The 26062-nt window shown below is 37.4% G+C and overlaps 1 protein-coding gene and 1 non-coding gene across 6 annotated transcripts in view; one reads left to right on the forward strand and one right to left on the reverse strand.

The window, feature by feature from the left end:
• LOC141513404 (rho guanine nucleotide exchange factor 11-like) overlaps window positions 1-23272 on the forward strand; it is a 134654-nt gene extending 111382 nt beyond the window's left edge. For 2 of the 5 annotated variants that reach the window (XM_074223161.1, XM_074223157.1), the window contains 8 exons: window positions 4088-4162; window positions 4322-4423; window positions 5606-5704; window positions 13443-13485; window positions 19436-19532; window positions 19829-19951; window positions 21639-21662; window positions 23021-23268. In XM_074223161.1, coding sequence (XP_074079262.1) covers window positions 4088-4162; window positions 4322-4423; window positions 5606-5704; window positions 13443-13485; window positions 19436-19532; window positions 19829-19951; window positions 21639-21662; window positions 23021-23207 — 750 coding nt within the window. In that variant the 3' untranslated portion in view covers window positions 23208-23268. Of the gene's footprint in view, window positions 1-4087; window positions 4163-4321; window positions 4424-5605; window positions 5705-13442; window positions 13486-19435; window positions 19533-19828; window positions 19952-21638; window positions 21663-23020 lie in introns of all 5 variants that reach the window. The other 3 variants (XM_074223159.1, XM_074223160.1, XM_074223162.1) reach the window with 2 other exon arrangements.
• Window positions 23273-25574: 2302 nt separating this feature from the next.
• Window positions 25575-25681, reverse strand: LOC141515621 (U6 spliceosomal RNA). Its single transcript, XR_012476384.1, has one exon. It is a non-coding gene; the product is annotated as a U6 spliceosomal RNA (small nuclear RNA).
• Window positions 25682-26062: the final 381 nt, after the last annotated feature.

Here is a 26062-nt window from a genome sequence, read left to right on the forward strand (position 1 = left end):
TACACATTTTCTTTTATTTTTCAGCCTTTTGGTTTTGTTTGATGGAATCCTTTTTTTTTTTTTTTTTTTTTTTTTTTTAGGTTTTTGCAAGGCCAATGGGGTTAAGTGGCTTGCCCAAGGCCACACGGCTAGGTAATTATTAAGTGTCTGAGACTGGATTTGTACCCAGGTACTCCTGACTCCCGGGCCAGTGCTTTATCCACTGCGCCACCTAGCCGCCCCAGTTTGATGGAATCTTGTTACCTCATAGACTCATTATTTTCTATTAGTACAATTCTAATGTTTAAGTTTTTATTTTCTTCAGTAAGGTCTTGTTTTTCCTTTTCCAATTGGTTAATTTTATTTTTGATGAGTTATACTCTTTTCCCAGCTGGTCACTTTTATTTTTTTATTTTTATTTTTTTAGGTTTTCGCAAAACAAATGGGGTTATGTGACACAGCTAGGTAATTATTAAGTATCCAAGGCCATATTTGAACTCAGGTACTCCTGACTTCAGAGCCGGTGCTCTAGCCACTGCATAACCTAGCTGCCCCTAGTCACTTTTATTTTTAAAGCAGTTGATTTCTTTTTCCATTTGGCCAGTTTTACTTTTAAAGGTACTGTTTTCTTAGTCAGTTTTTCATAATTCTCCTGCATGACATTTCTTTTCTCCATTGTTCTTATTCCTCTTTTCTTTGGTTTTTAAAAGCCTTTTTGAGTTCTTTCAAGAGGTCTTTTTGGATTTGAGAACAACCATAAACCCTTTTGAGACTTCACATGTTGACATTTTGTCACTGCTTTTCTCTTCTGAAATGATATTTTCATTGTCCCTACCAGAATGGTAATTATCTGGTTAGTGCTCTTTTTTCTCTTTTTTGCCTATTTTGATAGTTGAGCTCTGCTCCTGGGTCCCAGGGATTATAGTCAAGGTTTTTTTATTTCTGGGCTTGGGGATCTGATCCCCTGGTTTGCTGTCCTTATGGCATTACCTAGGTGTTAAAGGTGCTAGCAGTTTATTCCCTGCCTAAGTATTACCCAACCTGTCCCACCTGTTTCATTAGCATTCCTAGGCTGAAACTTTGTCTCCTGAATTAGGGTTGGGACCCTCATTGCTGACCTGTTGTACCTCTGGCTTGTGAGCGAGACCTGAGCTGCTCTATAACTAAAAGCCTTTCACTTGGGCTTCCTAAATCTTCCTCCTCCTATGCTGGACTATATTCTTCTGTTACCTACTTGAGACCAATCTTTTCTGAGTTTTCTCCATGAGAACTTGTTTCACTCTCTTTTTTTGTGGGTTCTATTGATTTATGATATGTTTAGAAGCTTCATTAAAAGTTGTTTCACAAAGAAATCTGGGAACTTCCCTAGGTGGGAACCCCACCATCTTGACTCAGCCCAGGAAGTCCTCTAAATTATTCTTTATAATTCTTTATAATCTTTAATATGATACAGAAAGGCATTATAGTTCATAGAAAAGAATTGTACTCAAGTTGAAGGTAAGTATATATTTTAGAAGGAAAATAAAGGGGCATTTGGGAAAGGTTTGACTCAGCCAGAGTAAATTAGTTACTTTTTTCTCTTTAAATCAATTTAGGAAATATAGTAGGTATAACATATAATGGCTAATAAGGATCTTGTGATCTCATTGGTATAATATATGCTTCCATATAAGCAGGTTCTCTTTACTGATTCAAGTCAGCATTTTGATTGCACTTTCTGGCCTTAGAGACTTTCCCAGAGCACTGAATGGATTAAGAGACAGGCCAGTGTCTATTAGGTGGGATTTTGATCCCAACTCTCCTAGCTTTCAGGTGAGCACTCTCTCTATGGCCCACTGTGACCTCTCACAATATTCATTGTTTAAGTCCATTTAGCAAACATGTAGTATGTGCCTACTGTAGATGACAGAGTTATAGGGAATGCAAGGATGAGTCTTTGTCCAAATTCTTTATTTTTCCAGTATCCTATACAACTATAAAAAAGACTGGTTTGAAGACAGAATAACTGGAGGCAGGGAATAATAGGTGGATTATTCAGCTCATCCAGGAGAGATGTAATGAATTATCTAAAAATGCAAGAATGCAAAGAAAGGAAGTTTATAAGTATAATAGTATACTTAAAGTATATAAGTTTCTAAGTATTAACTCAACAGTAATGTCAACAAGACCTGACAATTGATTAGATGTGGGGATGACAGGAAATGAAAAGTCAGAAATTTTTCTAAAGTTTATAATTAAGTGAAGGAAAAAAATTGCAGCACTATCAACAGAAATGAAAAATTTTGGAGAAAGAACAGGTTTCTAAGCAATGTTGACGATCTTCAGTTTTAGATGCATTCAAAAGGCATTGAAGTAGAATTGTCTCAGTAGACTGTTAAAAATTTAAGGTTGAGATTCAGAGTAACTTTAAGGAGTATATCTAGATTTAAGACAGTTGTACAAATAGGATAACTGAAACTATGGAAGGAGATGAAATCTTAAAGAAATTAAATAGAGAAAAGATTGGAGGAAAACAAAAAAGATGGCAGTAAACTTTTAAAGTATCTCAGTAGGCTTGAAATTGAGCTGAGACCAATAAGAAGAAATGTAGCCAGCGGATATAAAGTCTTACATTTAATTAAAATGAAATCACTTCCATAAATATGGGATAGAGCAGATTTTAATGTAATGGAGATAGGTTGAGGTGATGGAGAAAGAAGTGTTTAGTTGACTAAAAATTTAATGTGTGAAGCAGTATTGTGATGTGACTTCTTGAAAAACTCATGGAACTTTAGACCAAATTAATAGTCATTATATGTAATGATTATGGAAAGATTTTATCCCACAGGACACTTGTAAGTGATCAGATTCTTCATCTGAAAGATACAATGTTGTTCCATTCTACTCAGCTCTAAGGATCAAATGAGATAGTGTATAGAAAGCACTTTTTTGGATTTTCAAGTGCTAAATTGGCGATCATCTTTATAATTAAGATATATCTAAAGCATAGGAATGTCCATGCCTGCCTAGAATATGAAGATCCGTTCCTCTTGAATAGAGATGCTAAATATATTCTCTGTGAATTGATTAGTTTAACTTAGCATAGTTTCTCCATTAATCAAGGGAGGGACATTGTAAATGAGTTTGATAGAAGATCTTACTGTCTTCACTGATGTTCTTCACTACTACCATAATTCATCACCTTGACCCCATCCCTCTCCCCTTATATTGTAAAATGAGAAAGGTCAGGTAGCTGAGGGTCAAGGACACTGTTCTTAGGGGTTACTTTTAAAAAATATGTTGAGTAAGTGTTACAAAGTGTTTTCGAACCCTGATAATCAGTGTTGGTGGGCAGGAATTAGGTTCTCTCCACCTAACATAATCAGCAGATAATACACCTTGTTCACCTGGTCCTATTGGAAGTTGCAAGGTAAGAGGCAATTAGGTGTTGTAATAGATAGAGTGCTGCTCCTGGAGTAAGAAAATTTTAGTTGTTTTTCATTTGGGTCCAACTCTTCATGATCCCTTTTGGGGATACTGGATCTGCAATTTATTTTACAATTGAGGAAACTGAGGCAAACAGAATTAAGTGACTTGCCCAAAGTCACAAAGACCTGAATTTGAATCCTACCTTAAACACTTACCAGTGGTATGACTGTGGGAAAATCTTTTAATCTGTCAATTTCCTTATCTGTAAATAATGGAGAATATTACTAGCATGTACCTCCCAGGTTTGTTATGAAGAAAACAAATGTATTTTGTAAGCCTCAAAGCTATACATAAATGTTAGCTATTATTATTATTATTATTAATGTTACTGATTATAATTTCAAGTGTTTAGAGAATTCTTATTATTAGAAACTGAAAGTTTGAGATTGTTCGCTGTTGCCTGAATCCTCGTGAATTTCTTTCCCAGATTGGAAGAGAAGCACTCTTTCCCTTCTTCTCATATACAATCAGGTTGTTCTGAGCCTTCTCCATCCAGATATAGCTCACTGCTTTCAGGATGAAGAACATTTTCATCTTTAATGGGAAAATGGAAATAGTAGTTAGATGCAGCAGTGGTCCTGTCTTGTATGCTCCCTTTCCCTTTAATTTCTCATTCCTACAACTCTCCTTTTTTCTCCAGGCTTTGGATCACAGCGGAAAACCTTTGATTATTGGTCCAGAAGAAGATTATGATCCAGGTTATTTCAACAATGAGGTAACAGTTGCCACATTCTATCCTTGTTCACACTTTTTATTTATGCAAAAGAGGGTGTGAAGGGTGACTGAGAAGTCTAAAAAGTGATGAGATGGGAACTATATTGGACCAGACAAGCCTACTCTGTACCTAGTCTCATCTTGGTCATTCTTTCTACAGTGTGACATCCTATTCCAGGACCTAGAGAAACTAAAAACTCGACCTGCTCATCTTGGAGTTTTCCTCCGCTATATCTTCTCTCAGGCAGATCCAAACCCCTTGGTAAGTCACATTATCTTGGGCACATGCCTAATTGTAGTTGACATGGTACTGGTCATTGTAGAAATGAGAATCATACTGGTTTCCCTGCTTTCTGGGAGATGTAGATTTTAACAGAGAGAGACTAATGTGAATATACATGTATAGAGACAACAAAATAAATAATATAGAACTTGACAATATGAATTTATGATATTGCAGAACTAACTATATTTATTACTTAGAAAATATGGTCAAGAACATTGTCTAAAGGTTGGAGCCAAGGAAGCTATCCTCTCTTGTCTAATAAGTTTTTGAAAACTTTTTTGAATAAATAGATTTGTTTCTCACCCACCAACCCCAGGTCTATCACTTAACAAATTCTGCTTTCTTTGGGATCTCTTGAAGGTAGATTAAACGTTTATTCAACAAATAATACTGAGCATCTACTATGTGTGTAAGGTGTATAAGATTCATGTATTTCTTATTTATTTATTTTTATTTTAGGCAATGGGGTTAGGTGACTTGCTTAAGGTCACACAGCTAGGCAATTATTAAGTGTCTGAGGCTGGATTTGAACTCAGGTCCTCCTGACTCCAGGGCCAGTGTTCTATCCACTGCGCCACCTATAGGTCTACAACAGATTCATGTATTTCTTAAAAGATCTGTGATTCTATAATATATGTATTTTCTTATTTCTTCCAAACAACTTATAACCCTACTCTTACATGTTAGTGAATGGTCTTCATGAATTGTGACCAAAAAGATGGTCATCATCTGATGTCTAGATATGTAGTGATAAAACTTTACATCTCTTTGGACTTCTTAGTTCCAAAACATCAGACACATTATTATGGGCTTATTCTCCAAAGCCTTCCAGCTTGGAGAGGACTCTTGGGACCTTGAACTCAGAGGATTAAACTGTCACCTAAGTAAAAGAAATCAGTCATGTAAAATTCTGAACTAAATCATTTGAAGGCACATTTTTACTGGAAAAAAATATTTAGTAGACATATAAATAAGTACAAAGAAAAGTAGTTTTAGTTAAGAATGCCCAAATCTCAAGGAGTGTGCCAAGCAAAGGATCAATCAAGAATTGGGGGTAGGAGGCTCATCAGGGAAGGTTCTGGGAAGGTAGAGGAGTTTGAGCAACTTTGAGAGGAATATTCCTCCCACTCAATTAACTCCTTTCTCATCTCTTCTTAGCTTTTCTACTTATGTGCAGAAGTTTACCTGCAGACATATCCTAAGGAATCCCGGGGATTAGGAAAAACTATCTGGGCTATTTTTCTGGAAAAGAATTCGGTAAGATGGGAATGGGCAGTTTTATGACACCTTTTGAAACTTTACTCTTTCAACCACAATGTAATTCCTTTAGTCATAAGAAAAACTAAAATCATTGATTCTGCAGATAGCTTTTTATGCCTGTGTGCATCACAATTAGACCTCATTCTAGCACTTAATAACTGTGACTTTTAGAGAGTCATATAGGATCTCTGTGTTTTGGTATACTTCTATAAAATGGGAACAACAATACTTCACTGAGTTAGAAGAAAACTCAGAGGTCATCTCTCATTCCTAAACAAGAAGCCTTTCTATACAACAAGTAGTTATCAAGTCTTTGTATGTAGGAGGGGGCAAATTATTTCCTTCTGAGACAATCCATCCTGTGGTGGAATAGCTTTCTATTTTGATTGTTGGAAGTTTTTACTTTTATCAAATCTAAATTTGTCTTTTTGAAATTTATAATCCATTCATTGGGCATGGTTCTGCTCACTAAAGTCAATCATAACTAATTTAAACCATGTCTTCTACATGACAGTTTTTGAAAACAAACTATAATATCCTGCCTTGGTCTTCTCTTGAGCTAAACACACACCTATTTCTTTCACTCAATCCTCAAAGACTTTAACTTCAAGGTCCTTATTATTCTGGTTGACCCCTTCTAGACCTATAGGACAACTAGGTGGCTCAGTGGATTAGAGCACTGGCCTTGAAGTCTGGAGGACAAAAGTTCATATCTCGCCTTAGACACTTGACACCTGCTAACTGTGTGACCTTGGACAAGTTATTTAACCCTACTTGTCTCGCATCCAGGGCCATCTTCTGTTATCCTAATTCATATTTGGGTCCTGGAGTAGAAAGTGAGGATGGTCACTTTGCACAGCCCCCCCCCCCACTTAAATCCTATTCATGTGCTTGTCCATGGCATCACCTCCCTGATGTCATGGTCCTCTTCAAGAACGAAGGACAAACATCATCATTCTAGACCTATCCTATTTACCAACATAATTCCTAAACTGTTGTTCCAGTATTTTAACATAATATTTCAGATGTATTCTTACCTGAGTACAGTATGGATCATGATCACCTCCTTAGTTATAAATACTGTGCCAGTAATTGCATTTGTTTTTTGACTACTATAGCACAATACTAAATTCCCTCTTCTTTCTTCTTCCTCATTTTACATCACTCAAATGCCTTCTCTTTCATATATAGAGGTGACCCTTCTCCATTCCAAGGCAAACCTCTCTACATACATCAATGGTCCCATTACATCCCATATTCTCTCTTTCTGTATTCCCATATTATCTCCACAGTCAACCAAAACTCCTTTCTCCAAAGTTATCAGTGATCTTTTAGTTGCTAAATCCAATGACCTCAGTCTCATCTTTTCTGACCCTTCTGCAGTCTCAGACACTGTCAGTCACATTCTTCTCTCCTGATACTCTCTTTTCTCTGGGGTTTTGTGATACTGATCTGTCCTGGTTCTCTCTCAGCCTCCTTTGCTAGATCTACTTCCAGGTCTTGCTTGTTCACTAACTGTATGTGTCCCCTGAGGCTCTGTCTTGGGGCCTCTTTCATTGCCCTTTATACTGTTTCACTTGGAGACCTCATCAGCTCCCATAAATTCACTTATCATCTCAATCTAAATGATTCTCGGATCATTTATATAAGGAAAAGAAAGAAGAGCCATTGAGTTATCTTTTTAAAACTATACCCCAAGAGAACAGAAGACAAGGCAAAAGAAATTCACAAACAGAATAACTTTGAAAGTTACAGGTCGGGGTGGCTAGGTGGCATAGTGGATAAAGCACCGGCCTTGGAGTCAGGAGTACCTGGGTTCAAATCCGGTCTCAGACACTTAATAATTACCTAGCTGTGTGGCCTTGGGCAAGCCACTTAACCCCATTTGCCTTGCAAAAAAACCTAAAAAAAAAAAAAAGAAAGTTACAGGTTAAACTTATGATAATAATGAAAAAGAAAAACTAACCAGACACAATAGGAATCTACATGTAATTTCATTTATTGTTCTCAATTTCTATTTTGTGAAATATATAAAAGTGCCTTTTTTGAATTTATTAAGTTTATAATAAAATATATAATTTAAATAAATTATTAGGAGAAATCAAGAAATTAGTAGCTATTTTGCTTTGGACAGGGAGAACCAACAGATGTCCCAACTAATTGAAGCCCAGAATGGACATTTAGAAGCATTTATTAAGCCTTTACTTTATGTAAAGCATCTTACAAACTACTAATAGAAAACTGAGATAATCTTGCCTCTAGTGTTTTAGTAAGTGGATATATCACATCAAAGAGTGTTCTACTTCATGGAAGATTGACCAAATAGTTAGGCAAATGTCAAAGCTTTGAGGACCTTGGGAAATTAACAGCAAGGCAGATGGTCTCCTATTAAGTGAATAATGGGTCCATTGGTTAGAATGGAGCAAACTCTGAGATTCCTTCAGTAAAATGGGGACCTGGAGCATTAGCATCCTTTTGATAGGGTCCATTCTGTGTCCACTGAGAATTGGACAATAGGCCAAAGAAAGTTGGATTGAGCAAGGAAGAGTGACTCCCCTGAGTGGCAGTGGGTGTTCCTTATTTGTTTTCCAGCAGCCTCTTGGTTGACTGATTCAGGAGGGAAAAGTTCTTGGGCAGACTGGAACAAAGGAGAAGTATCATGTCTATACTTCTTTGCCAGACTGGTTATCATGTCTCAAATTCCTTATTTGTTCCTTTTTTTTCCTAAGTGTTCTTCAGTATCTCTCTTTTTTTTTTAGGTTTTTTTTTGCAAGACAATGGGGTTAAGTGGCTTGCCCAAGGCCACACAGCTAGGTAATTATTAAGTGTCTGAGACCGGATTTGAACCCAGGTACTCCTGACTCCAAGGCTGGTGCTTTATCAACTACGCCACCTAGCCGCCCCTTCAGTATCTCTTGATGATTATTTCTGTTATTGCTTCAGTTGATCTTCACTCCAAAATTATTCACTATCTTTATTTAACCCCTTCTGGTTTCTAAATTCTGTCACTGAAGTCATATCTTTTTAATATGTAATTATTATTAGCTATTTAGGGAAATACACAAATGTGATATGGTCCACTTTTTTTGTTCTGGGGTCAGGGAGCATGCCATTTAATAGAATATACCTGCAAAATGATGATATAGAGTCCTTGACCAGAAGGTAAAGATTATTAGTATCTTGAGTTTTAGAATCAGTAATTTGGTCCAGAAATGTCACCCTGCCTGAAGTGTAATTGGGAAATGTATAAAAAAAAATTTTTTTTAAGTACCAACTCAGTATATGGCTAACAAGAATCTATTTCCATTTGATTTTCTCACCTATGATCTAGACTGGGGTGGGGAACCTTTTCTCTACCAATGGCCATTGCATATTTACAACAGCCTTTGAGGGCTATATTTGCTGAAATGTTTAATTAACTCACCCCTAAAAAAAGCTACTTTATTTATTTGCTTATTTTTTTTTTTGCAAGGCACATGGGGTTAAGTGGCTTGCCCAAGGCCACACAGGTCATTATTAAGTGTCTGAGAGCAGATTTGAACCCAGGCACTCCTGACTCCAAGGCCGGTGTTTTATCCACTGTGCCACCTAGCCTAGCCGCCCCATACTATATTTATTGAATTTCGAGTTTTGCCTGATGAAAAATTCCTTGTCTATTGAATTGACCTGTCCTGTCCTGCTTTTGAATATCTCTAATTGTTGTAAAGTTCTTTGTAGGTGAAGCTGAAATTTTCTACTCTGCATCTCCTACTCATTGCTTCTCTTTGGAGTCAAGCAGAACAAATCTAATCAGTCTTTCACATGATGGCCTTAGGTAACTAGATGGTAAAGGTGATAGACCACATGACAATCCTTTAAATAGTAAAAGACAGCTCTTATGTTTCCATGTTTGGTCCCCTCATGGGTTTAAAATGTTCTTCTCTGAGTTAGAACAACCCCGGGAAACCTGTTTTGGACAATGCTATCCACATCCAGAAAATGAAAGCAAAGAAAAATCTATAGAATCTGAACAAAAGTTACATTTGCTTTTTAAAAATTTCTCTTGTGCTTTTCTTTCCTATCTCATGTTTTTCTTTCTTTTCCCTTAATCCTAATTCCAACACAATGTATATGTACAATGTTCATCAGACCATTTGCTGTTGAGGGAGGGTGGAAGGAAAATTATGTAACTTACAAATATGTATTTGGATGAATGCTGAAAATCTTCATAACATGTAATTGGAAAAATAAAAATAATTGTGAAAAAATTTTAAAAAAGCAAAAAATAAAAAATAAAATGTACTTCTCTGGATTCTTTCAGTTTATCAGTGCCCTGTGAATAACATGGCCCCCAGAATTAAACACAATTCTCCTGATGTGTGGTTCAACTAGTACAAAGTATTACAAATCTAACATCTTTTTAGTTCTGGTTACTGAGCTGCTTTTTACACAGCTCTCATTTGCTTTGGTTTCACTCATTTTGTGTGACTGATTTTTTTTAAATAGTTACATTTTATTCTTTTCAGTCAGTCTCTCTATTTCCTTCTAAACCTACCACCCTCATTAGAATTCCTAAGTCTTTCCAAATTGTTTAGCTTTACAATATTGTTGTTGGATAAATTGTTTTTCTGGTTTTCTTTACTTCACTCTGTATTAGTTCACCCAAGTCCTTTCCATATTTCTTTGAAACTATCCTTTTCATCGTTTCTTATAGAATAAGAATATTCTGTAATATATCATTTGCAAGTGGATGGGCATGCTCATGGATTAAGAACTTAGAAATATTGTTGCATTTCCTTAGTTAAAAGTTTATTTTGCTTAGAACTCATCTTTCCCTTTATCTGTTTTCTGATTTTCCCTGCCTTTTTCCTTCCTCCCTCCTCTTTCTCTCTTAAATGAAATGTAATTTGTACCCAAAGTGTGTGTATGTTCTTGACTCCTTTGACTAGATCAAATTAAAGGTTCATGTGTCAACTGTTCTCCCTTTTGTTTGTATGTCTACTTGTATACCCTGATAATGTGAAGTATCACCTAAACCTTCTTTTCTTTTACCTCTTTCCACCCATCTACTTTCCCCTGGTCTTTCCATTCTTCTCTTAAAATCTTCAAGACATAACAGGACCACTCCCAATCCTTGCCTGATTATATTATGTGTATTATTCCTCATGACACTAAGGTTCACATCTGCCATATTAGAATATAAGCAGTTTTTCCTTGTTTAGTCCCATATTCTTATTTATTCATATTTACATTTATATGTCTCTTAATTGTTTTTGAATTTTAGTCTCTACACATATCTGATCTTCTGGAATTCTTCAAAGCTCTCCCATTTCATTAAAAGTTTATATTTTCTTCATAATAATATATATTAACTTTGTAAGCTTGTGATCTTTGGCTTTTGTAGTTTTGTCTTCCAGGCTTTCATGTAAATCATGTGTGATCTTTACTGTGAATTCTTTCTTTCTAGCTACCTGCAGTATTTTTTTTCTTTGACTTGATAACTGTGTTTTGGTTATAATATTCTTGAATGTTTTCAGCTTAGGGATAATTTCAAGAAGTAACCAGTGGATTCTTCCTTTTTCCATTTTGCCCTCAATTTCTAAGAGCAGTTAAGGTTTTTTGAAATATAGTGTCTTAGGCTCCTTCTTTGGTGATCAGATAATCCAATCAATGATTCTTAAATTTTTTCTCTTTGATTTGTTTTCTAGGTCAGTTTTTTTTCTATGAGATATCTTACATTTTATTTTATTTATTATATTTATTATTTCAGTGTTCTGACTTTTTCTCATGTAGTCAATGGTTCTATTTAGTCCATTCTAAATTTTACAGAGTTGTGTTTCTTGGACAAAGTTTTCTATCTCTTCTTCTCATCTATGAATTCGCTTTCCAGTTCTTTCTTCTACAGCTCTCATTTCTTTTACATTTTTTCTTGAGTAATCAGTTTCATTGATTAAAAGCATTAACTCTTTAAAAATCTTGCTTCATTTCTTCCAGAAATTCTAGTTGAGTTTGTACAAAAGTTTATTTTTCTCTCAGACAACAGCTTGTAGGTGTTTGGGAGTCATTCCTTTGGGTCTGTATCTTGATCTTCTCTGCAACAATAATAGCTTTACAGTGGGATTTTGTTACTGTCGTTCACTCATTCTTCTGCCTATTCCTGACTTTGAACTTGATACTAAGGTCAGTCTCTGCACACTTCTAAAGGAAATGGCTAGACTGGTCCCTTTGTTAATTTCTTGGGTTGTTGAGTGTTGTCCAGAATAGCATTGGCTGAGGACCTGCATGTTTTCGGTGTTCCCAGAGTGGTCTGATCCAGAGTAAAGGTCTGATGTCTGCATGTACTCAGTATGGGTTTAGGGCTGAGCAGCAGGAGAGTGCTTCTGGACTCCTCCTCTGTAAAAACAGCCAGGTGCTCTGCTGGCTTGCAGTTCCCTTTGGACTGGGGATTGCCTTGGCTAATCCTTTGCGGGCATCATACTGGGGTAGAAATTGAAACTGAAAACCCTCTTTGTTCCTGGGATTAAAATTATACTATGCTACTGCTGCTAGCTTTTGAACTTAAACTTCTCTAGGAACAGTCTTGGACCTGCCATTGCTCAGGACCCATGAAGGCCACTCTAGAACTTGATAGACCATGACATAAGTGCCAGTTGGCACATATTCGTATAGCCTGCATGAGTTCTCAATGTCTCTTCATGACTCCAGAGTCTTGTTCTGTTCCATAGTATTTTCCTTGGTGTTCGATAGCTCTGCTCTGACCAGATCTTCTTCCTTGGCAGACCTCTCTGTTTCCTTGTGCTGACCAAACTGGAGCAATGATTCATTGTGACTTTTTTCAAAAAAAAAAACCATGATTCTATCTAGTACACTAGCTCTATATGAAGGGTTTGGAGACGTGGGAGAGCTTTCTGTACTTTTCCTGACTACTCTTCTGTCTTGGTACTGCCTTTCTGTTGACTCATATCAAGTTTGTAATTCACCAAAACTCACCCAGATTATTTTTCATAAGATAAGTCCTTTAAGGTACGTCATTTTTTTTCCCCTCGTCAAATGTTTGGTTTTGTCAGCTGAGTTTAATGAGAGCATCCCATTTCTGTGGACTAGATTGCCTTTGCGTAGGATCTTTGTTTCCTTTTAATTTTTTGAAGTCCATTATCTCAGTTCTGGAGTGAATGTCAAACAGTGTCTGACTTTCCCTTCCTTAAAATGTGAAATAAAATGTGATTACTTCTTCTCAAGTTTCTCTTCCTTACTACTACAGAAAATAGGTTCCCTGATTTTACTCTATCACCTATTTTGATTTTAATAGAGAGAGAGAGGTCTGGGTTTTCACCTTAGCTCCATTACTCACTCATTGATCTTGGGAAGCTCCACTAACATCTCAAAGCTTCAGTAGTCAGCCAGTGGCATGCTTGCCTTTGCATAGACAGTCCCCATCCCCAGAATGCTGTCCCTTGTTAGATCCCTGAGATTGAAAAATTGGAATTATAGTACTTCTCACTACCTGATAGGATTGTTGCAAGGATCAAATAAGATAATATATATGAAACATTTTGGAAAGTATTTTTAAAATGCAAGGTGTTGTTATTGTTGTTATTATTATTATTATTATTATTATTATTATTATTATCCTAGAAGAGTAGAGATTGAAGCAAAAAATAGAATTTAACTAGGTAACTTTAAGAGGAAATATTAAAAGTTTTCTTAGGTTTCTCAGCTCTCTATGAGGCCTGATCATTTCCTCTTTATTTTTCAGCCCTTAAAAGTGAAGATTCCTGAAGCACTGCAGATTGAGATTGGTGAGTCATCCAGTCTTCTATTTCACTTCTTCTCAGACTTGTATGAGATGAGCTTTGACCTGGTCTTTGGAGATGTAGAGTATTGAGATGCTGCCTCTGGGAGAGGTGTTAAAACATAAAAGTGACTTTAGAATATCCATAAAGCTGGGTGGCTAGGTAGCGCAGTGTATAGAGCACTGGCCCTGGAGTCAGGAGTACCTGAGTTCAAATCTGGCCTCAGACACTTAATAATTACCTAGCTGGCCTTGGGCAAGCCACTTAACCCCGCTGTCTTGCAGAAACCTAAAAAAAAAATATCCATGAAGCAGCATTTTAATAAGTGTAAATAATTTCATTATGAGTAGAGGTGATAATTCTGTTCCTTTAAATTTCATAAACATTTATTAGGCATCTGATATCTACCAGGTCCTTGACTAGGTGCTAGAGCTGACACTCTGTACAAACTCTGTACAAAAATAGTATCAGGGACTTGCTTTCTTTGAAGCAGTTCCCTGATGCAGATTGACCCTTTCTCTAGAGAGTTATCTAGAGCCTTGGAGGGGGCAGAGGTAGGACTAGAAGACTGGATATATTCTGCCATACTGCCTTTTGTATAACACAAAATGCTAGAAAATAAATACAGAATGATTCAAAGAGACAAGAGAAACACTAACAACTAGATGGATCTCTGGAAGAAAGTGCTGCTTGACCTGAGCCTTGAAGCAAACTAAGGAAGGGGGGGGGGAAACAAAGCATTGGGGGGAAGATAGGACTATATAAGGAGAAGTAATATAAAATCAAATATGAACAATAAATTTGAGTCAGATTGTAAAAGGTTTTCAATAACAATTAGTAATTATTTTATTAAGTACTTATTATATGCTAGGCCCTATATTAAACATGGGATATATAAAAACAAAAGTGAAAATACCCTTGACTAGCAGGTATCATGTACAAATATAGGTAAGTACAAATTGCATTCAAGATATGGGGGGGGGGGGCACAAAACATTACTCTTTTGAGAGGGATTCAAGAAAAACCTCACTAGAAATGGGGGGTTCTGAGACAGGAGTAAGTACATTCAGTGTAATGTGGGAGGGGTGGGGATGGTTTCAGGATGTGAGGTGTAAATCTTTGTATGAGGAATGTTAAGAAGGGCAATTTCACTAGATCACACTGTATGAAGAGGAGTAATATGTGCTAAGCTTGAAAAGGTAAGACTGGGGCCTTGTTTTGAATGACTTTAAATGTCAAACACTGTGTAGAGTATCCTAGAGACAATTGGGAGTTATGAAAGCTTTTGAGCAGAATATATAATCAGATCTGTGCTTTAGGAATATCATTCTTTATGAAGGATGAACTTAATAAGAGTTGATAAGAGGAAAGACTGACAATGGTGAGGGGAACCAGGTAGGAAGGTATTATTCAAGCCAAGAAGTAATTAGAGCCAGAACTAAGATTGTAGTCATGTAAGTAAAGTTGTGAGAGACATTATAGAGGTTTATTCAACAAAATTAAGCAATCAAGTGGTTATACAAGGTGAGGTAGAATGGAGGGTGATTCTTAAAAGTGCAAACCTGGAGGAGATGGGGAGGATGAGTGAAGAGCCTAGGGAAAGAAGGTAGTTACTGTGTAATTTTGGACAAGTCACTTGTTTCTGAGTTTAGTTTCCTTATTTATAGGGAGACAGCACAACACAAGAACACTGCACATGGAGTCAAAATACCTGTATGTGTGAGCATGGCTCCAGGACTTATATAGATATAGTTAGAGATAGAGATAGAGATGGATATATAACAATGAAGCAGTAATTTTTCCTTTGTGAGTTGGTTTTCTCATCTGCAATATGTGAATAATCTTATTTAAATTACTTAACTCCCAAGAGTGAGGAAAACATTTTGTTTTTTATTATATTTATTTTTATTTTTGTACAAATGACATTTTTTATACATTACTAAAATATTCTTGTTTAAGTGTAAACATAATACCCCCTCCCCCAAAATATAGACCCTCATGAGCAATAAAGTAAAAAGAAAAATATTAAAAATAAAAAATAATAATAATAAATGTGCTTCAATCTGTGTTCCAACACCACCAGCTCTCTTGCAGGTGGATCACATTCTTTATGATAAGTCCATCACAAAAGCTACTTCCATATTTTTCCACCGTTGCCATTGCTGATCACGTCTCCCTCCATTTGTACTTCTCCACTACCATATGCTATATTTTCTCTCTCTTTTCACTCTGTCCCTCTTCTTAAATGTGCTGCAGGGTAGCTGAGTGGCATAGCAGACTGATCACCGGCCCAGGGGCCAAGAGGCCCTAAGGCCCAGCAAACACCCGGCTCTGTGGTCCCAGATAGGCCATCCAATCCCAGACCCTTGCAAGAAGTAAAAAAAAGAAAATGTGTTATATATGACCACTCTCTCTCACGGTCCACCCTCTCCTCCATCACTCGCATCCTCCCTCCTTCCCCCTGTCCCCCTTCTCTCCTTCTTACTCTAGATGTCTATACCTCATTAAATATATATGCTATTTCCTCTCCAAGCTACCTCTGATGAGAGCAAATGTTCCCTCATTCCCCCTCGCCTTCCCCCCTTCCATATCATTGCAATAGCTCATTGTAATAAAAAAAAAATCTTATTATGTGAAATATCTTAGCCTATTTCACCACTCCTTTCTCTTACTCCCATTACATTTCCCTTTTAGCCATTGACTCCATTTTTTACACTATATTATATCTTCAAATTCAGGCTCTCTCCTGTGCTTCATCTATAAAAGCTCCTTCTGTCTGCTCTATTCAATGAGAAGTTTCTTATGAGTATTATTGGTATCATTTTTCTGTGAAGGAATACATGCAGTTCATCATCATTAAGTCCCTCTCATTTTACCCTTCTCCTCCACTCTCTATACTTCACCTGAGTCCTGGATTTGAAGATCAAACTTTCTGTTCAGCTCTGGCCATTTCAACAGGAACATTTGAAATTCCCCTGGTTCATTGAAAGTCCATCTTTTTTCCCTGGAAGAGGATGTTCAGTTTTGCTGGGTAGTTAATTCTCAGTTGCATTCTGAGATCTTTTGCCTTCTGGAATATTATATTCCAAGCCCTATGAGCCCTTAATGTAGTTGCTGCTAAATCCTGTGTGATCCTGACTGCAGGCAGCTCCATGATCTTTGAATTGTGTCCTTCTGGCTGCTTGTAATATTTTCTCTTTGACTTGGGAGTTCTGGAACTTGGCTATAATATTCCTGGGGGTTGTTTTTTTGGATCTTTTTTAGGGGAGATTGAGGGATTCCCTCATTTTCTATTTTGCCCTCTGCTTCTAGGATATCAGGGCAGTTTTCCCCTGTAGTAATTCTTTGAAAATGAGGTCAAGGCTCTTTTCCTGATCATGACTTTCAGATATCCCAATAATTTTTAAATTCTTTCCTGAATCTGTTTTTCAAATCAGTTGTTTTTTTTCCAATGAGATGTTTCACATTTTCTTCTAATTTTTCATTCTTTTGGTGTTGAAGTGTTGTGTCTTGACTTCTCGTAAAGTCATCAGCTTCCTTTAGCTCCATTCTAGATCTGAACGATTTGTTTTCCCTCAGAGAGCTTTCTTATCTCCTTTTCTATCTGGCCAGCTCTGCTTTTTAAAGCATTCTTCTCCTTAATAACTTTTTGAACTGTTTTATTCATTTGACCTATGCTGTTTTTAACATGTTATTTTCTTCAGCATTTTTTTGGATCTCCTTGACCAAGCAGCTGACCTCTTTTTCATGTTTTTTCTATACTTCACCTGAGTCCTGTATTTGAGGTTTTCTTGGCAAAGATATTAGAGTAGTTTTTTACCATTTCTTCTCCAGCTCATTTTAAAGATGGGGAGACTGAGGGAGGGGGTCAGTGACTTGCCCAGGGTCACACAAATAGTGTAGTAATAGAAATGTCTAAGGCTAGATTTGAACTTAGATCTTCCTAACTCCAAACCTGGTACTATATTCACACCATCTAACTTCCCATGGGTCTTATCAGTCTATGAATAAACAAGCAATTATCACATCCTGGAATATGTCATGCATTATGCTAAGTACTTAAGATGCAAAGAAAGGCAAAAGTTAGTCTCTCTCCTTTGGGGGGGGTTGCAAGGCAGTGGGGTTAAGTGATTTGCCTATGGTCACACAGCTAGGTAATTATTAAGTGACTGAGACTGGATTTGAACTCAGGTCCTCCTGACTCCAAGTCAGGTGCTCTATCCACTGCACCACCTATCTGCTCCAAAAGCTAATCTCTTATCTCAAGGAACTCATATTCAAATGGGGAAGACTATATGCAAATAGCTATACATTTATACAGAGAGAGAGAGACAGACAGACAGACAGACAGACAGACAAGATAAATTGAGATAATCTTAAGAGGGAAGGAACTGGCTTTAGAGATGATTGGGAAAGGTGTCTTGAAGAGCTGAGACTTGAAAGAAACCAAAGAACCCAGAAGATGAGGAGGGAGGGGGAGAATTCCATGTATAAACCATAGTCAGGGAATATAAGCAAATTTGGAAGGATGGCAATGTCAGGAGAAAAGGATTATATGCAAAGTTGTCATGAAGTTAAAATCAGCAGGCCATAGAAACAGATTGGATATGGGAGAATGAGAGGGGGGCATTGAGAACAACAATTAAGGTTGTAAGATTGGATGCTTGGGAGGATGGTGCCCTCTACAGGAATAGAGAAGTTTGGGGGTAGGGAGAAAACAATGTGTTCAATTTTGTACATACTGAACTTGAGATATCTACAGGATTTCCTTTTAAAGATACCCATTTGACAGTTGGAGATGGCAGTGGAGGAGTCTGAGACTGGATAAATAGATCTATAAATTATCTACATTGAAATAATTGAATTCATGGGAGCAGGATGAGGTCTCCAAGTGAAATAGTACAAAGGGAAAAGAGAAGAAGCCCCAAGATAAGAGCCTCAAGGGACTCATACATTTATCAAGCAAGACCTGGATGAAGATCCAGCAGAGGAGGCTGAAAAGGATCAGTCAGGCAGGAATTAGGAGAACCAGGATAGAGCAGCATCCCCAAAATCCAGAGACAAGAGAGTTTCATGGGAAAAGAATGTGACTGATAGTGTCTGAGGCTGCAGAAGAGTCGGGAAAGAATGAGGACTGAGAAAAGACCATTTGATTTGGCAACTAAGGATCATTGATAACTTTGGAGAGAGCAGTTTTGGTTGATTAATGAGGTTGGAGTTAAGATTGTAGAGAACTAGGAAGAGTGAGAGAAAAAATAAGTGGAGATCCTAATTGTAAACAGCCTTTTCAAAGAGTTTAGTCACAAAAGAGAAGAAAAATATGGCAAACAAGGGTTGGACATAAAAGAAAAATGAAAACTCGGATACGTCTATAGGGTGTCGGGAGGCAGGAGATGAAGGTAAGCCAAATGAGAGATTGAAAATAATAGAAGAAATCTGCTGAAGAATATGGGATGGAATGGGACCATTTATGTATGTAGATGGATTTGTCTTGACAAAGAGAAGGTTCACATCCATATATGAAACAGAAGGCATCTGAATGATGTAAAAATGAGGAAGAAAGGAGAGGAGGAAATTATCAGCAAATATTCTCAAATTTTTGAGTACCTTTGCTATTCTTTTAGAACTCTGCCTAGGAAGTAGATGAGCCTCTCCAAGCTTGGGCTAGTTGCTCAGTTGAAAGCTTAGTTTTACAAGTAGGGGAGTAGCATTTGGCTTCTGCTGAGAGATTTCTTAAGCTATCCTCTCGGTGGAATGTAGATGTTCCAGAAATCCTCACCATTCTTATCTTAAAGACCTGGATTCACAGGCACTGTTGATTGATCTAGGATTGATCCAGTATGTCCAAGTGTCAGTTTACCCAGATAAGATGAGGTGGGAAATAACTTGATCCATAGTTTGAGCTCTCTAAAAGTCATTAATATCTCTGTCATCTTCTGTATCCTCTCACTGACAGATTTGCTCCTGCGCAACAATGAGGATATACGTAATGCATTGTCTGAGGCCCAAGAAGCAGCTATGCCAGAGATCCAGGAACAGATCCAGGACTACAGGTGTGACAGCCTTTCCTTCAGGGCCAGAAAGAAGTTGGATGTTGTTTAACAGGTTCAACACAGTCTTACCAGAGGAGAGTGAGCCATATAGTCCATAGAGGCTACTGAGTTTTTCAGCTTCCCTTTGACCTTCTCTGCAGTTTTGTTTAAATGAATTTTTTGACCTTCCTCATTTTTCATGCTTTTCTGATGTTACTTGTTGTTTCTGATTTTCTGTCTGATTGATTTGATATATGTTCACATCTTTGTTTCTTTTCCTCTCCCTCTCCTTCTGCCATTGTATCTCCCTCTGGCAGGACAAAACGAACTATGGGCCTGGGTAGTCTCTATGGAGAAAATGACCTTCTAGATTTGGATGGGGACCCCCAACGGGAGCGACAAATTGCTGAGAGACAATTGGTTGCCCTTGGAGATATCCTGTGAGTGTCTGTCTGGGCCCTCATAACAGAAAATCTAGCTGGGTGACTAAAATACCTGGACTCTTTCCTAAACTCCTCCCTACCAACTTTTTTTCCCCTTCTTTCTAGATTCAGTTCTTTCCTCTTAAAGACGGGGAAACTAGGCCCTTTTCCCTTTTTTTCTGGGAGGTAGAATCTGTTAAATGGACTGCAAGAATTTTTAAAGGAATCACAAAATTTGGAGCTTACAAAGTTAACCAATGGCTTTTTTAGCAGTCGTGGTAAATTGTAAGTTTCAGAAACAAAAAAAAAAAGACTTTTTCCTTCCTACCTTGTCTCTTCCCTCACTTCTACCATTCCTAGCCTTTTGGGGAAAGTCTCATAGTGATCCCAGAAGTCCCAAGTCATAATGTATATTAGACTTAATGGTGATAAGTCAGGGTCAAGCTATGAATGAGATTCCTTCCTAGTAGCATTGTCTCCCTCTTTTCCCTTCTTTTCCTTCCTTCCCATTCATACTCTTCTCCCTTAGCATTTTCTTTTTTTTTTAAGGTTTTTGCAAGACAAATGGGGTTAAGTGGTTTGCCCAAGGCCACACAGCTAGGTAATTATTAAGTGTCTGAGGCTGAATTTGAACTCAGGGACTCCTGACTCCAGGGTTGGTGCTCTATCCACTGTGCCACCTAGCCGCGCCACCTAGCGGCCCCACCCCCTAGCATTTCCTTCAGAAAGCAGATGGACCCGTCTTAAGAGAAATTGAACCATTTTTAATAATTGTGGCCCGGAAAAACTAAACCAAACTAAGCTTATTAAGTAGTTTCCGGAGCAGCTGCTGCTGCTTGCTATATCAGTCCAGCTCCATTTCCCAAAGCAATATAGATTCCTGTGATGTAAGTTCCAACATCATAGTCTTCTGTAGGTGGAAGTTTAAATTCTTATTCTGGACCAAATTTTACCATTTAGCCAACCTTGAGATAGTCCATTTAATTTCTCTCTGAATCTTAGTTTCTTCATTTATAAAAATGAATGGTTGTAGTAAATGTTTTCTAAAATCCTGTGGACACTTACTGTGTGAACTCTAGCAAGAAATTTTCCCTTTTTTTTTCTTCACTTTTTTGTCAAATGGATAAATTGTCTTAGTTCTTTTCATATATATAGAAAAAATATAATAAATCATATTTGTGGAAATACTTTGAGATCGCAGCTATCATAGAACTGAGATGGAACAAATTAAGCCACTTATTTATGATAATAGCACTTTGGCTTTTGCCAACTTAAATAGCTCTCTTTGAAACAACTCTGAGAATTTTTGTCTACAATTTTAGCCCAGTTCTCTTTTTCTTATCCTTAGTAAAAATGGAAAAGAGCATTTTCTTCCCTAATAAGTCTTTTACCAACTTAAATATCTACAAAACTGCCCTGCAAAACGCTTTTGCTATAATCTCTCCTCCTTTAGCTAGGATGATAGAAGCATCATGATCATCTTCAATATTTATTGAGTGCCTCCAAGGCATCAGAGTTCTCACCCTCTGAGCCCCAAGCTGTCTCATCACCATGATTCTGATCTTTCTATTCAAAATGATTCCCTACCCCCTTCTCTGTCCTCTGCCTTTTTCCAAGAAGAAACTTGCCCTCCTCCCATTTGCTGAACATAGACTAGCTCTGCCTTTCTGCCTGAGTCATCTTTCCTTCATTTCTTTCCTTGCAGGTCCAAGTACGAGGAAGATCGGAGGTGAGTAAGTATAAAGCATTCTCTGTTTGCATTCTCCAAATACTGCCCTTCAATTGTGTCTTGGGATTAAATGCCAATTGGTTTTGAACATCTTTTTTGCCTCCTTTCATGTTATTCACCTATGGGTAGAAGTTACCAAAACTCCAAGATTGTTAAGTACTAAAATGATGGTCATAATCATAAAGGTTGGAGAGGTCATCTATGTCATTCTTCTGCCTAGGGCTTAAATTTGTCCAGCTCTAGCCAGAACTCATAATATTCTTTTGTTTAACCTTCCTTTCATGGTTTCAGAGAGCTCTGTACTTCTACCCTGCCCTACTTTTATTCCATTGAAAGGCAAATATGTTAATGATAATAAGAAATCAACTCTTGGTTGTCTAAATTAATGAAGAGAAGTCCTTATTAATTATTAGAGTAGTTAAATCAACGATCATATCTATTTTGAAGATGTTGATTCTTTTTTCTGTACTTAAGTTGAATTTGTTTTTCTTAGGATAATGTGAATGTGAATTTGCTATCCCTGAGCCATATTTATTAAGTGGGGGGAATGAGTGTATGTACTTGAAGAATAAAAATTCATTTTGCTCCCATGGAAGCAGAAATGTGCTGGAAGAAAGGAAGTTTCATCTGCTAACAGCTTTTCTTGCAATTCTTTATGTTTAACTGCCAGGGTTGGGGGAGAACTAGCAACTTCTAGTAACTGGTCTGGCCCCTGATCATAACTGAAACAAGCATCCTGATCAAGCATAAGACCTCACACTTTCCCTCAAACTCCTTTGTTCCAAGATTGAGATTAGCCTTTTGGGGGGTAGAAGTGGGGGAAAAGTGGGAGTGGGGAAGGGATTAACATTTCCTTCTGTTGAGGTCTTTAATGAAATTTTTTTTTTTTTTTTTGTTTTTGCAAGGCAATGGGGTTAAGTGGCTTGCCCAAGGCCACACAGCTAGGTAATTATTAAGTGTCTGAGGTCGGATTTGAACTCAGGTACTCCTGACTCCAGGGCCGGTGCTCTGTCCACTGCGCCGCCTAGCCGTCCTTTAATGAAATTCTTTAAGGGAAAGAGAATGACCACTTGTCAGGCATCATAGTTTTAGAAGATACTTCTTGTTCCCTTCTAATTTTCAAATTCTGTGAAAGCAGTAGGCATTAGGATTGATTTCTTTCCCTCCATCCATCTGGAAATTTTGGTTGCCAATCTGCCTTGTAGTTTTTCTTTTTTCCACATTCACTTTTCCCAAAGGAACCTTCTCAGGGAAGGTTCTGGGTCCCTGAGACAGAAAAAAGACCTATTGGCATGCTTACCTGTTGCTCAGAAGTCAACTTTGAGACCAAAAGTCCTTGACCATCTTCTCTTTTACAGTGTTTCAATGGACTTTGCTCTCAACACCTATATGAGCCATGCTGGAATCCGACTTCGAGAGGCACGACCCTCCACAGCAGAGAAGTCCCAGACTATCCCTGACAAGGACAAGTGGCTACCCTTCTTTCCCAAGACTAAGAAGGTGATTTTGATGTTCTTTGGCAGTGATCTTTTAACTAGTTTGTAAATAGGCATTTATTCTTTTTTAAATAGTATTTTATTTTCATCAATTACATGTAAAGACAATTTTTAACATTCAGTTTTAATATAAAATTTTTGAGTTGCAGATTTTCTTCATTTCTTCCCCAAGACAGTAAGAAATTTGATATAGATATATATGTGTAGTCTTGTAAGACATATTTCTTTATTATATATGTTGTGGGGGCAGCCTAGGTGACACAGTGGATAGAGCACCAGCCCTGGAATCAAGAAGGCCTGAGTTCAAATTCAACCTCAGTCATATAATTCTTACCTAGCTGTATGACCTTAGACAAGTTGCTTAACCCCATCACCTTGCAAAAACAAAAAACAAAACAAAACAAAAAAAGAAAATAATATGCTTCCAATCTGCATTCAGGCTTCTTTAGTTCTTTCTCTGAATGTGGATAGGATTTTCCACCATAATTCCTTTGGAACTGTCTTAGATCATTATATTGCTGAGAAGAGCCAAGTCAGTCATAATTAATCATCACCCAGTGTTGCTGATAACTGTATACAATGCTCTCCTGATTCTTTTCACTTTGAATCAATGCATGTAAGCCTTTCCTTGAAATGATCCTGCTTGTCATTCTTATATTAATGTTACAGTCATATCTCACAACTTGTTAAATCATTCCTCGATTGATGAGTATCCTCTCAATTACCAATTTTTTGCCACCACTAAAAGGACTACTACAAATATTTTTATACATACAGTCCTTTTCCTTTTTTTAAAGATTTCTTTGGAAAATAGACCTAGTTAATGGTATTGCTGGATTAAAGGGTATACACAGTTTGATTGCCCTTTGAGCAGAGTTCCAAGTTGCTCTGCAGAATGGTTAGATCTACTCACAACTTCACCAATATAGTTCATTAGTTCCCCAATTTTCCCACATCCTCTCCAGCATGGATCATTTCCTTTTCAAGTCAAATTAACCAACCTGATAAGGTTTGAAGTGGTGCCTCAGAGTTGCTCTAATTTGCATTTCTCTAATCAGTGGTGATTTAGAGCATTTTTTTCATGTGACCATGGATAACTTTGATTTCTTCATCAGAAAATGGAGCAGACATTTATTCTGTACTTATTCTGCAGTAGACATCAGGAATACAAAGGTAGCAGTGAGTTGTTTCTTTATCTTTATTGCCCTCACAGTTCTCAAATTCCATTGAGTTAGATAACATGGACCTGCTAGAGTCTATACAGCATCATCAGAGTTTTTTTTTTTTATGTGCTTCATATCTACTTTATTTTGGATTGGGGTTTCTTTAGGTTTTTGCAAGGCAAAGGGGTTACAGCTAGGTAATTATTAAGTGTCTGAGGATGGATTTGAACTCAGGTCCTCCTGACTCCAGGGCTGGTGCTCTATCCACTGTGCCACCTAGCTGCCCCCTTGGGTTTTGTTTGATTTTTTTTTTTAAATCAGATCTATGGTTTCATTCATTGGTAAGGAACTTCCTCTCCCAGTCCAGATGGGTGCTTTCTGTGCTCATTGACATCTCAGAAATTTCCTAATGCTGTGAAAGGGAAAGTGCAGGCTAGGGATGCTTTCACACAGAAGATGGTCCTCCCAAGCTGAGCTTTTAAGGACACTGGGGATTCTAGAAGGCAGAGATGATGAGAGAGTGTACTTCAAACCCAGGGATCAGCCTGTGTAGAGACAGATGTCAAGATAGAAAACAGAAACAACCCAAAGGCCAACCTGACTCAATGTGAGGATGTGATAAGGCTGGAGCCTTTGTGAAGTCAGTTAACAGGCATTTCTTTTTTTTTTTTTTTTTTTTTTTTTTTTTTTAGATTTTTCAAGGCAATGGGGTTAAGTGGCTTGCCCAAGGCCACAGGGCTAGGTAATTATTAAGTGTCTGAGGTTGGATTTGAACCCAGGTACTCCTGACTCCAAGGCCAGTGCTCTATTCACTGTGCCACCTAGCTGCCCCCCAACTCCACCTAGCCACCCCCCCCACCTAGCCGCCTCCCTAACAGGCATTTTTTTTTTCAGTATTTGCTAATGCTTTATTAATTTTCTATCATTTGCATGTAGAATTTTTTTCAATCAACAGTAGATTTAAAATGCAAAAGCCTTATAAATTTGAAATAAATTGTATGCAGCACTTAATTTCAGTATCTGTAATTTGAGACTAAAGTTTTACTTTCAAAGTTGGCATTGCTCAATTTTCAATGAGCACATTTGATGAATGATGTCTCATCAAATCTGTAAATAAAAAAAAAAAGGAGCGAAACCCAAGATACGGAATTGGCAGAGTCAGAAACAAAAAAGGCCTTGGAAAGATAAACCATTGGGTTATATTTACTAAACTAGAATTAAACTGAAGTAAATGTAAAATGTCTTATATTTGAAAAAATATGGAACGCTTCATGAATTTACGTGTCATCCTTGCGCAGGGGCTATGCTAATCTTCTCTGTATCGTTCCAATTTTAGTATATGTGCTGTCAAAGCGAGCACCTAACAGGCATTTCTTAAAGCACCTGTTCTCTTCTGTGTACTTTCTAGGGGCTGGGGGGTACAGAGTCACTTAAAATTCTCCTTAAAGGAGCTCAGAATCTAATAGAGACAATATGTAAGCAATGATGTACAAACAAGATAAAATGGAAATAATTTCTGAGGGAAGACACTAGGAAGAAAGACTTGGAAAAAGGCTTCTTTCAGAAGGTAGAATTTCAGCTAAAACATTTAGGAAGCTGAGAGATGTGGCATCAAAAATGTACTGAGTCAGGAGATCAAGTGTCTTTGTTTAAATAACAAAACAGTTACTTGTTTGACTAATCAGAGTATGCAGGAGGGAGGCTGATAAAGTGCAAAATATTGGAAAAGTAGGAATGGGTT

This window comes from Macrotis lagotis, chromosome 2, assembly GCF_037893015.1.
Source record: "Macrotis lagotis isolate mMagLag1 chromosome 2, bilby.v1.9.chrom.fasta, whole genome shotgun sequence".
In the NCBI taxonomy this organism is placed as follows: Eukaryota; Metazoa; Chordata; class Mammalia; order Peramelemorphia; family Peramelidae; genus Macrotis; species Macrotis lagotis.